General features: G+C 43.1%; 2 protein-coding genes across 2 annotated transcripts in view; one reads left to right on the forward strand and one right to left on the reverse strand.

Moving 5' to 3' along the window:
- Positions 1-449: 449 nt before the first annotated feature.
- On the reverse strand, positions 450-2,908 carry LOC116527644. The gene has a single exon (XM_032244735.1). The coding sequence runs from the start codon at positions 2,134-2,136 to the stop codon at positions 1,699-1,701; it is 438 nt and encodes a 145-aa protein (XP_032100626.1). The 5' UTR covers positions 2,137-2,908; the 3' UTR covers positions 450-1,698.
- The window catches only part of ARIH1 (ariadne RBR E3 ubiquitin protein ligase 1), a 122,767-nt gene continuing 112,019 nt past the window's right edge, over positions 1,920-12,667 (forward strand). The window contains exon 1 of the mRNA XM_032244734.1: positions 1,920-2,601. Within this exon, the coding sequence (XP_032100625.1) occupies positions 2,227-2,601 (375 nt within the window). The 5' untranslated portion in view covers positions 1,920-2,226. The remainder of the gene's footprint in view (positions 2,602-12,667) is intronic.

The raw sequence follows: 12,667 nt of genomic DNA on the forward strand, positions 1-12,667 counted from the left end.
TTTGTGATATTAATAAAAAATGAGGTCATGAGATCATGGAAAAGGTTTCTGAGAAAAATATCCCACCAATTTTATTCACTAGAAAATGGGAATAACACAGGCTGTGTACATATAAGCATAATTAAAATAAAACTGATTAGGCCAGTTGCAGTGGCTCACACCTGTAATTCCAGCACTTTGGAAGGCCAAGGTGGGTGGATCACGAGGTTAGAGTTCCAGACCAGCCTGACCAACAAGGTGAAACCTTGTCTCTACTAAAAATACAAAAACTAGCTGGGTGTGGTGGCATGTGCCTGTCGTCCCAGCTGCTTGGGAGGCTGATGCAGAAGTGCTTGAACCTGGGAGGCGGAAGTTGCAGTGAGCTGAGATGGGGCCACTGCACTCCAGCCAGGGCGACGGAGCAAGACTCTGTCTCAAAAAAAAAAAAAAGGAAACTAGACCTATCAGTATTGACGTTAAAAGCTTTACTTTGTAAGTCCTGAGGTTACTTTATCAAATCTGATTATCAGTATTTTAAAACTTACAAAATGGAGAAATTGATAGAGGCTTTTAAACATTATAATGGAATTTTTCACTTTTCAAAATCAATTTCCAAAGGGAACCTATAGGTTGAACAGTAAGATGTGTCAACAAATCAGGGATTTAGATTTTAAAAGGTTTTCAATCTGACCAATACTTCAGATTATCTCAAGAGGGAGCCTTCTTATGTCTCTCCTTCCCTCAGAACACTCTTCTGGCCCTCATGACTTGTTTACAAAGATTTAAGCCCACTGGTAGAAAGGCATAAAATGCTCTTACTGACATGACCCCTAACTTGCCTAATATTTTGCCATCTACCATCCACGCACTTTAAGCTCCCGAAACTATTAATTACTTGACACACTTTCTGCGCTGTTGCCAGTTCTCTTCGGCTAGACCATCTTCTCCACCTTCTCTGTTGAACTCCTAGCCATTCATCAACACTCAGCTCACACAGCACACTTCCATATGACTCAAGCATTATCTCTCTGGCTACATTTAGTCCCTGCAGGTTTTTCTATTACTGCCTGCAATTTGTTGAAGCATTCGTGTCTTTTACGTACTATATAGTATACAATACACATGCATTACAAAGCATTTTTATAACTGATGTTTTAAGGCAGCCAGCGGCTAAAACAGGGCAAGGGTTCGGTGGTCTTGGGCAAGTCCCTTTTCCTTTTCGACCTTCAGGTTCCTCAGGTGTAAAATGGGTACTATGGCTCCGCGAGGGTGAGAATATATGTAAAGCCCTTACACAGTGCCCAGTTCATGAAAACCATCGTTGTTTACATCGTTTAGGGCCCTCAAGAGGGGCTCTTGTCAGCGGAGTTGAGGAAATGCCCCTTTAAAATGACGTCATTATAGGACACTTAAAAACCACCACACGTCTGTACAAGTGGACAGTATCACACAGCTACCTAAAGTGGGTTCGCCTGTCACACAGTTTTGGGGTTCCACTTACAACAGGTTTCCATCAGTAGGCAAGGGAACAGAAATTTTAGCGGCTGAGGGCTTCCCGGGATTACCGCAGGGCGGCGGGAAGCGCCTTTACGGCCGGGTGGGAAGGCCGCATCCCCACGGGACTACGTGAGGGCCTATGGCCTGCGGCAAAAACCACCACCACCTAGACGGCCAGGGGTCCCTGTCTCGGTGACTGGTGACCTGGAGACCGCAATCTCTTCACATGAAAGGTCTACGGGTTTCCACCCAGCCCACACAGCCGCAGCGGAACGAACCGGGAAGGCAATTCCCGCGCAGTTCTGCTCCGGTCCAAGGCCCAGGAAGACCGGACCGTGGGGTCTCCTCGCGCTCCACGCAGGGGCGGCGGGGCGGGGCGCAGTGACGCAAAAAAGAGTGACGCGACGGCGCAGCGCGACGCGGTGACGCACGCCCCTTTGTTGGCTCAGTAGCGATAGCAGCGGCCGTGGAGGTGGCGCTGGGGACTGTTTCCTCTCGGAGCCCGGAGCGGAGCCGTGACTGACTGAGGCGGGCAGCAAGCGGCCCCCTCGCTCCCTCCCTCTCTCCTCCGCGCCCTCCCCGCCGCCACCAGCCGCCAGCCGCCGCTCCTGGGGAGGCGCCGCGGCCCGTGGGGCCGGAGCCAGGCCTGCGTCCGGACATTAGCCGGAGCCGGAGCGAGAGCCGGGGCCTCGGCGTCCCCGCCCTCTCCCCGCCTCGGCCAGCGTCCGCCGGGCGTCCGCGCGTCGCGCCATGGACTCGGACGAGGGCTACAACTACGAGTTCGACGAGGACGAGGAGTGCAGTGAGGAGGACAGCGGCGCCGAGGAGGAGGAGGACGAAGACGACGACGAGCCGGACGACGATAACCTGGATCTGGGCGAGGTGGAGCTGGTGGAGCCCGGGTTGGGCGTCGGCGGGGAGCGGGACGGACTGCTGTGCGGGGAGACGGGCGGCGGCGGCGGCAGCGCTCTGGGGCCCGGCGGTGGCGGCGGCGGCGGCGGCGGCGGCGGTGGCGGCGGGCCGGGGCACGAGCAGGAGGAGGATTACCGCTACGAGGTGCTCACGGCCGAGCAGATTCTACAACACATGGTGGAATGTATCCGGGAGGTCAACGAGGTCATCCAGGTGAGGGTGGCCGCCGCGTCAGCTGAACCGGGCCCGACGGGGGAGCGGATTCGGGCGGCCCGCGCGGTCCCGAGGGACAGGCCTGGGCCTGGTGCGCAACCCAGCCGGGTGCCTCCCGGCCTTGTCTTCTCCGCTGCCTCTGCTGGGGCTAGAGGGTGTCGAAAGCAGAGGTTCGCTGGTTATCCGAGTGTGGGGAGGTGCGCTGGGGGCGGTGCTACCCAAGTCCTGCTATGGCGGAGGGCTTCGGCCGCCTAAGCCTTCTCTTGCGGGCAATTTCTGCCAGTCTCCGGGCCCTGTGTCCTTCCTCTGGCCGATCGAGCGCCTGCTGGGGCGGGGCGGAGGAGTGGGGTGGGATGGGGAAGAGGAGTCAGGAAGAATTGGGCCCCGACGAGGCTTACCCCGGCCTTAGCCTCATTTGAGCACTTTTGGAAAGGATTAGGGTAGGCCTAAGAGCAGCTTGGTGTACAGTTGCCCCAAGTGGGCACCAGTTAATAAAGAAATGGATCTTCTTGGCAGTCTCAAGTGCCTACTTAAAGGTGGGGGAAGGGAACTATTTCTCGGAAGAGGTGCTGATGGGCCGCCTTTTCAGATGTTGCGGCTTCTGCTCACATCTTTTTTACGTCTTTGCTGTTTGTGACCTAACTGCTACTTTTTCTAGTCGTAGCATATGACTTACTTGAAGCTGTTGGAATAGTTAACTGCATATTGCATACCCATCCTTGTAGCTAAAACAACAACAAAACGCAGTGTTGTCTAATATTGAACAACACTCTATTGTGAGTTAGAAAGCAGAGGCTTTCTGCCTCTGCACTCCTTTCTCTAATATTTTCTATTTCGTAGTAAGTTTGGCTTGGTGTAAATTGATAGCTACATCTCATTTAACCATGTGTGTTAAATGTCAGATTTTTGCATTTTTGTATTTTCGAGCTTCAGAAAATCAAGTTTTCATTTGTTTGGGGGAAAAAAACCTACTTGTCCTGAGGAATCAGGGATAGAGATGAAGAATAAAAATGAAGCTTGGTTCAGTGCAACTTTTAGAAAACCTGGAAACGAGTTACTATTGCTTCTTGCATGTCAGTCATTATTTCTTTAACTTAAATTGGTTGGCTCAATATTCATTGACAAATTAGAAGTATGTTACTGGCTACTCGTTGACTTTACATTGTTAACAGATTTTTATAGTATTATAAGTAACAGTTTTAAAAATTAAACCTATTCAGGCAATGTTTGAATACAGTGTTTTGCATGATAAGAAAAATCTCTGATATGTAGAGCTGTTCCTAAATAGTGGAAGTCTTAGTTTTTAATATAAAGAACATAGTCTAAGAAGGAAGTTGAGGATTGTAGAAGAGACACACACACACACACACACACACACACACAGATGTGTGTGTATATATATATATACATATATATATATAATTTTTTTTTTTTTTGAGACGGAGTCTCGCTCTGTTGCCTCAGCCTCCCGAGTAGCTGGGACTGCACATGCGCGCCACCATGCCCGGCTAATTTTTTGTATTTTTAGTAGAGTTGGGTTTCGCCATGCTGGCCAGACTGGTTTCGAACCCCTAACCTCGTGATCCACCCGCCTTGGCCTCCCAAAGTGCTGGGATTACAGGCTTGAGCCACTGCACCCAGTCTGTAGAAGATAAATTTTAAAGCTATTTTATTGATTCTAAAAATATGACAATTGAGTTCTTAGGTAACTAAATTGAGAACTTTTTTCTTTTTTTTTTTTTAAGGGAACTTCATTAAAATAATTTGCAGTAAAACTGAATGGTCTTTTCATTTTTCTGCAGCTATATAAAATCTGTCCTCAAATTTATCACCTAGCTTACTGGCATTTGAATTAGCTTTTTAAAAAATCATGCTTATTCATTATTTAACTTTTTGACTTATTTACATTCTGTTTTCTTAGAGTTAAACATCATCAGCTTAGTTGTGTCCTAATCATTGAGGCCAAAAAGTTGTGTGTCACTTCTGCAACAGAAATATAGCTAATACATACGACATCATTCTTTATTAGCTTAGGTGAGAGAAAATAAATGCCGATGAAATGAACTAATAAGACCTACAAAAAACTAGGGGTTTTTTTTTTTTTTTTTTTTGGTGCCCTACTTTTACCATGTTTCCATGCCAGATGTTTGGGAAAACTCTTTTTCTAGTGTATTTCACCATAAGGATGCTCTTAATAGAATTCCTGAACATAAAAGTTATGGCCATACCTTGTTAAAATAAAATTTAGAAATAGCAGTAAATCAAAGTGTAGGATGTATCCCAGACCAGCTCTTCTCTGACTGGTATACAGTAATTACTAGGTCTAAATTAGGCTTTTGTTATGTTGCAAGTTAATAGATTGAGACTTTAGTCACACAGGTAACGCATGCACATGTAAGAAAAATCTGATTAGGTAAGAAAAAATAAAAAGATAAAATAAGCCTGCCACCCAGAGACCTACACCAAAAAGTGAACTGTAGTTATTTTTCTAGACCTTTGGATAGCCATTAATATGGTTCCACATTAATAACAGTGGAACCATACTGTATGTTCTTTTTGTGTTTTCAGTGGTAAAACATTACAAAAACATTTTCTGAACAACCTTCTTCTGTCAGGTAACTTTTTCAAGAGCTTATATGATTATAGATCTAAACTAATTTATTTAATCTGTTATTTTCTAGTTTCTGGCTTTTATAAACATCATTGAAAATATCCTCATAAGTCAGTCTTTGAGTGTTCTTATTTTCTTGGGAAAAGGAGAAGTGCTGAGTCAAAAGAATTTGCTCATTTTCAAGGCAGTTGATTCATACCACTACATTGCTTTCAGAAAGGTTATGCTAGTTTTCCCAACCAGTCGGTGTTTCGCAAAAACAAAAAAACAACTGATGAGATTGAAGTTTATCACGTTTATTGGGCGTGGTATTTTTAAATTGCCCCTTGCCTTTTGTTCATTTTATCCTCTTTTGCCCATTGCCCCCGTTTGGGATATTTATCTCTTACTGAAGACTTCTTTGTATTAACAGAGGTTGGAAATACCAGTTATCTAGGTTTTTAATGTTGGTTTGATAAACATGTTTTACCAAGTTAAAAAACACTGAGTTTTATTTAGTTTGCATTAGAGAGCTTACTGTTAACCCTACAAATTTAAATTCCCTGTTCCCAGTTCTGATTTTTAATATGAAATCGGGTAAGATACGTTTGAAGGCAAAAAAGTTTGAAAGATCACCAAATTAACTTAATCTTTCCTTGGGAATTTGATTATTTTTTCTGGGAGAGGAGTTCTGGGGCAACAATATAAATACTCTTATTTGTGGATATCTGTAGCTTAGGTTTACGTTTCAAATAAGTCAACATTATTTTTCTTTTAGAAAGCTCTTGGTTTTCTGTAACTTCCCAATTAGCATTTAAATAAAAGACCAAATTAAACATACTAGTATGTTTAGTAGCCACTTTGTGGCTACCTGGCTTACCTTTTGAGCTTTTAACAACAACAACAAAAAATCAGAGTTTTTCTTTTGCTTTGTTTGGAGACAGTCTTGCTCCGTTGCTCAGGCTGGGTGGAGTGTAGTGGCATATCTCCACTTACTTCGACCTTCGCCTCGTAGGTTCAAGAGATACTCCTGCCTCAGCTTCCCCCCGCCCAACCCTCCAAGCTAGTTTTTGTATTTTGTAGAGACTGTTTCACCAGGTTGGCCATGCTGGTCTTGAACTCCCAGCCTCAAGTGATCTGCCCACCTTGCCCTCCCAAAGTACTGGGATTACAGGTGTGAGCCACCACTCCAAGCCAGGGTTGTTGTTTTTTTTTTAAATCTTAACCAGTATTGCTATTATTAAAAAATGGTTTTCTTTCTTTTTTCTTTTTTTTTGAAACAGAGTTTCACTGTGCTGCCCAGGCTAGAGTGCAGTGGTGCGATTTCAGCTCACTGCAACCTCTGCCTTCCAGGTTCAAACAATTCTCCTGCCTCAGCCTCGTGAGTAGCTGGGATTACAGGCATGCACCACCTTACCCAGCTAATTTTGTATTTTTAGTAGAGACGGGGGCGGGGGTTGGTTCTCCATGTTGGTCAGACTGGTCGCGAACTGCTGACCTCAGGTGATCTGCATCACCGCCCCCTCCCCCCCCACCTCCCAGAGTGCTGGGATAACAGGTGTGAGCCACTGTGCCCTAGCCTTGTTTTGTTTTTAATCTGGGACTGAAAATGAGGGAGTTGAAATACTAGTTTGGTCCTTTTCTACGTTTAGTGTTTTGTTTAACATCATTTTTAAAACCTGAGTTAATTGGAGATGTTTGCTTTTCCAAGAAATTGAATTCAGGTGTGCATATCATGGTTCATTTAAATTGATTAATTGGGAGAGGAGGAAGAGGACGTGAAAGCCTGAACATGATGTGTGCAGGCACACATGTTTTGAAGTTATTAAAGTGTTTGGTATAGTTTAGATGTATTATTCTTGAACTTTTATCTTTTCCCAGCTGATCTCCTTGAGCTGTAAGCTTAAATTATACCAAGACTTGTTGACTTGCTATGGCAGTAGTCTTATGAATCAAACTCTGGGGATAGGGTCCTGCAGTCTGTTTTAACAAGCCTTCAGGGGTGATGTGATACAAGCTAAAGTTTGAGAACCAATGATGTAGTTGACAGCAGTTTTTCTCTGTGTGTTATGTCTAGTGATAAATTACTACAGTGGTGGCTTAATGAGGGAAGGGAAGTTTAAGAAACTAATAGGGGGCCAGGAACAGTGGCTCATGCCTGTAATCCCAGCACTTTGGGAGGCTGAACCAGGCAAATCACTTGAGGTCTGGAGTTCGAGACCAGCCTGGCCAACCTGGTGAAACTCCGTTTCTACTAAAAACACAAATATTAGCTGGGTGCCTGTAATCCCATCTACTTGGGAGACTGAGGGAAGAGAATTGCTTGAACCTGGGAAGTAGAGGTTGCAGTGAGCTGAGATCATACCACTGCACTCTAGCCTGGGTGACAGAGGGAGACTCACTCAAAAAGTAATAATGGGAAAATTTCCAGAACCCAGGCAACACTTATTGGCTAATCATAGGGTTGGAAGGTGTTTGTCATTGTAGCTGTTATCCTTCAGCTAAGGTGGTCTTTACTCAGTATTTTCTTTCTTTTTTGGAGACAGAGTCTCTCTCTATGTGTCACCCAGGCTGGAGTTCAGTGGCAAAATCTCAGCTCACTGCAACCTCTGCCTCCCTGGTTCAAGTGATTTTCCTGCCTTAGCCTCCCAAGTAGCTGGGATTATAGGCGCCCCCACTACACTCGGCTAATTTTGATTTTTAGTAGCGATGCGGTTTCACCATGTTGGCCAGGCTGCTCTGGAACTCCTGACCTCACGTGATCTAGCCACCTTGGCCTCCCAAAGTACTGGGATTACAGGCATGAGCCACTGTGCCTGGCCAGTATTTTCAAATATATAAGCCAAGCTAGTGACATCTTGCATTCTAGATTGGAGTTCTTGATTTCCCTTCCACTCTTAGATTTTTTTTTTCTTTTTACCTTTTATCACATCAAAGGATACTTAAGTGCTATAGATGTTTTTTTTAATGCAGAGCGTTGAGTTTTCTTATTTATTGGTATGCTGGAAGAGACATAAAGTCCTGGATAGCATAAATACACCTATTGAAAGGAATATGATAAGACTTATTCTTAAGGAGTTTACAGTCTCTTAGAGTTAAAACAAAGCTGTTAGGTTAGTGAGTAATTTAAATAAGTGGATAGTAATAGGTACTTATGGAAGAAACATCTGTGGGTGTCGTCAAAGATGGCTAAGATTTGGGTGGATAGAAAAGAGGAAGTCATTCTAAGGAATTGAACGAGGTGAGAATGAGGAGAGTTTGAGTAATGGTGAAGTCAGCTAAAGTAGAATGGAGTTTATAAATGCTGGATAATAATGTAGACCCTGGGAGATTAAATACTGTGATGAAAGATAAGCATAAGTCATCAGATTAGATTCCCTCCTTTTGGGGTTGACCTGTGGTAACTATATAGATTAGTTATTTTTTTCCTGATGTTACCCCAAAACTTAGTGACTTAAAACAACAAGCATCTGTTATATCATAGTTTCTGTGAGTCACGATTCTGGATGTGGCTTACCTGGGGGCCTCTTGCTCATGGTCTCTTACAAGGCTACAACCAGGGTGACAGCTGGGTAGCACTTCTCTCTCTCTTTCTCTCTCTCTCTCTCTCCCCCCCCCCCCCCCCCCCCCCCCCCCCCCCTTTTTTTTTTTTAAAGACAAAGACTTGCTCTGGTACCCAAGCTGGAGTGCAATGGCGTAATCTTGACTCATTGCAACCCTCACTTCTCCAACCCAAGTGATCGTCTTACCTCAGCCTCCTAACTGGGACTGTAAGTGTGCACCACTACGCTCAGCTTATTTTTATATTTTTGAGTTTTTTTTCGGTAGAAACCATTATTTTTTTGTTTTGCCATGTTGCCTAGGTTGCCCTTCAACACCTTAGATCAAAGGATCTGCCCGCCTTGGCCTCCTAAAATGCTGGGGTTACAGGTGTGAGCCACCGTGTCTGGCCTGGGTAGCAGTTCTCAAGGCTTGACTGGGAAAGATTCCTCTTCCAAGCTCACTTATTTGACTGTGACCAGGCCAGATTTTCACTCTGGGTTATTGCCCAGATATCAGTTCCTTGCCATGTGGGCCTCTCTATAAAGTGGCTGACAACACAGTAGCTTGTTTCCTGCAGAGTGAGGGATCTCAGAGAGAAGGCCCCTACGAAGGAAGCAGTAGTCTTTTTATAACTTAATTTCAGGAGTAGCATTGCATCATTTTGCAATATTCTATTTGTTGTTAAAAGTGAGTAACCAAAGCCAGCTCATACTCAAGCAGGGCAGGGGAGTGGGGGAATTATACAAAGATGTCAAGAGCAGGAGGCAGGGGTCTTTGGGGGCCATCTTAGAGGCTGGCTGTTTGTCTCTCTCTCTCTCTCATCTCTAAGAGGTAAATGACAGCTGTTGTATAATGAATGCCTTTCTATCCAATCTTTTTGTATGCTATTAGGAGACATAGTGTTTTGGATTAACCATAAATTATTTACATTTGGCTTTACAAAACATTATACCTGTAAATGTTAAACATTCTTAATTACCTTTTAGTGGCTTAAGTTTAAAATAGCTTGTAGTCTCCTAGAATTGGTAGGAATTTGAGATTCTCTAGTTTACTGATTTTTTTTTAAATTTAGCTACATAATGGAATCACCTGGGGATTTTCTTCATTACTTTTTTCTCGTTACACTTTTTTAAATAGAACATTGTAGATTCACGTGCAGTTGCAAAAGATGATGCAGAAATCCCACATACTCTTCTTTTTAAAAAAAATTATTTCCATAGGTAATTGGGGAACAGGTGGTATTTGGTTACATGAGTAAATTCTTTAGTGGTGATTTGTGAGATTTTGGTGCACCCATCACCTGAGCAATATACACTGAACTCAGTTTATAGTCTTTTATCCCTCACTCCCTTCTCACCCTTTTCCCCCAAGTGTTCAGAGTTCATTATATTCATCTTATGCCTTTGCATCCTGATAGCTTAGTTCCCACTTATGAGTGAGAACATATGATGTTTGCTTTTCCATTCTTGATTTACTTTTCTTAGAATAATAGTCTCTAATCCCATCCAGGTTGCTGCAGATGCCATTAACTCACTCCCTTTTATGGCTGAGTAGTATTTCATCATAGATATATACCAGTTTCTTTATCCACTCGTTGATGGGCATTTGGGCTGGGTCCACATGATTGCAGTTGTGTATTGTGCTGCTATAAACATGCATGTGCAGGTGTCTTTTTCGTATGACTTTTTCTCTGGGTAGATACCCAATAGTGTGATTGCTGAATCAAATAGTACTTCTTTTAATTCTTTAAGGAATCTCCACACCATTTTTCATAGTGGTTATACCAGCTTACATTTCCACCAGCAGTGTAGAAGTTTCACCGCATCCATGACAAGATCGATTATTTTTTAATTTTTTGATTATGGCCATTCTTGCAGAACTAAAGTGAAATTGCATTGAATTCGATATACTCTTTACCAGTTTTTCTACAATGGTAACGTCTTCTAAAAAGAGTATCTTGCAAAACATCTTGCATAGTATCACAATGAGGATAATGACATTGATGTGATCTAGTGATCTTACTCAGATTTTCTTACCTGGGGATTTTAAAAAACACTGGTGGCCGGGCGCGGTGGCTCAAGCCTGTAATCCCAGCACTTTGGGAGGCCGAGGCGGGTGGATAACGAGGTCAAGAGATCGAGACCATCCTGGTCAACATGGTGAAACCCCATCTCTACTAAAAATACAAAAAAATTAGCTGGGCATGGTGGTGCGTGCCTGTAATCCCAGCTACTCAGGAGGCTGAGGCAGGAGAATTGCCTGAACCCAGGAGGCGGAGGTTGCGGTGAGCCGAGATCGTGCCATTGCACTCCAGCCTGGGTAACAAGAGCGAAACTCCGTCTCAAAAAAAAAAAAAAAAAAAAAACCACTGGTACCCAGGCCCTACCCCATACCGAGTGAGTGAGTCTCGGGGTGGGGGGTTTGGACCAGGTTTTGCCGTTAAACAAAAATCTTTCCTGGATTATTGAGAGCTCCTGCTTTGGGAAGCCGAGGTGGGCGAATCATCTTAGGTCAGGAGTTCGAGACCAACCTGACCAACATGGTGAAACCCCATCTTTACTAAAAATAGAAAAATTAGCTGGGTGTGGTGGTGGGTGCGTGCCTGTAATCCCAGCTACTCAGTAGGCTGAGGCAGGAGAATCAGTTGAACCCGGGAGGCAGAGGTTACATTGAGTTGAGATCTGCCTGGGTGACAGAGCAAGACTCTGTCTCCAAAAAAAAACAAGAAAAAACTTTCCTATAACACTGCCGTCTCTGCTTAACTACAAGTAAATTTGTGATGCAGTTCCATCCAGTGTTTGCCTATTGATTTTTTTTTTAATGGAAATAAAATCGACTTCCATATTAACTTTCACTCATTGTTCTTAGTACCAGTAGCACCCTGAATGTTTTTGTTTTTTATATAACTATTGTTTTGGAATCCTGAAGGAAAAACTTCCTGAGGTTAATCAACCCCCTTTTCCTCAGTCGTTCCTATCTTCTAGGTAGCCACTTTCTTATAATAGGTATAGTATCATGGGCCATAACTTGGCTAAATCATTGCTAAATACACAACTCATCCTTTGATCTTGACACTGTATTACTATGTAACTTCATATAAATAGCTTAATTATTTTCATTAAATGATGGGATAAGTAGAAGAAAGAGAATTTATTTAGGCTGACATTATTGGGTGAGATAGTTATCAGGCTGCTTCTAACTTGGAGTGACTGGATCCTTAGGGGCTCACAGAGATAGTACTGGTGGTCCTTGCATTATTTTCAGTGTTTTAAAAAGCCTCATGTATATATTTTTTAAAAGCTGTCAAGCCACTTTATAGATTCCGTAGATTTCTTTAATCACTTATGATTTAAGTTTCTTTCTAAATTTTTGATTTTTTCCCCATAAATTGTCATTCACCTAGTGATAGGTGGTCATCTGACTTGATCTGAAATACAACGGTTTCCCCTTATCTGCAGTTTCAATTTCTTTTTTTTCTTTCTTTTTTTTTTTTTTTTTGGCAGTTTCAATTTCAAAGGTTTCAGTTAACTGAGGTGTGTAACAGTTTGAAAATGTTAAATAGAAAATTTCAGAAAGAAACAATTTGTAAGCTTTTAATTGTATACCATTCTGAGTAGTGTGATGAAATCTCTCAACATCACACCCAGGACATGAATTATCCCTTTTTCTAGTACATAGCAGTAATAGACTACCTACCTGCTATTGGCCTCTACTAGTCACTTAGCTGTTATCAGATTGAAAAAACATAGCATTTATAAGTTTAGTGTTATCTGAACTTTCAGACTTCCACTGAGGGTCTTGGGACATGCGGGTGAAAGGGGACTGCTGTAATGGCTCATTTGATACAGCTTGGGGTGTAGTTGATGCCCAATTAGTGTTTAAGGTGATGGATAGTATGCTATCTCAGAAGGCAGCTTAAAACATTTTATTGCT

Source organism: Sapajus apella, unplaced genomic scaffold (genome assembly GCF_009761245.1).
Source record: "Sapajus apella isolate SASKATOON/1434 unplaced genomic scaffold, GSC_monkey_1.0 scaffold55, whole genome shotgun sequence".
NCBI lineage: Eukaryota > Metazoa > Chordata > Mammalia > Primates > Cebidae > Sapajus > Sapajus apella.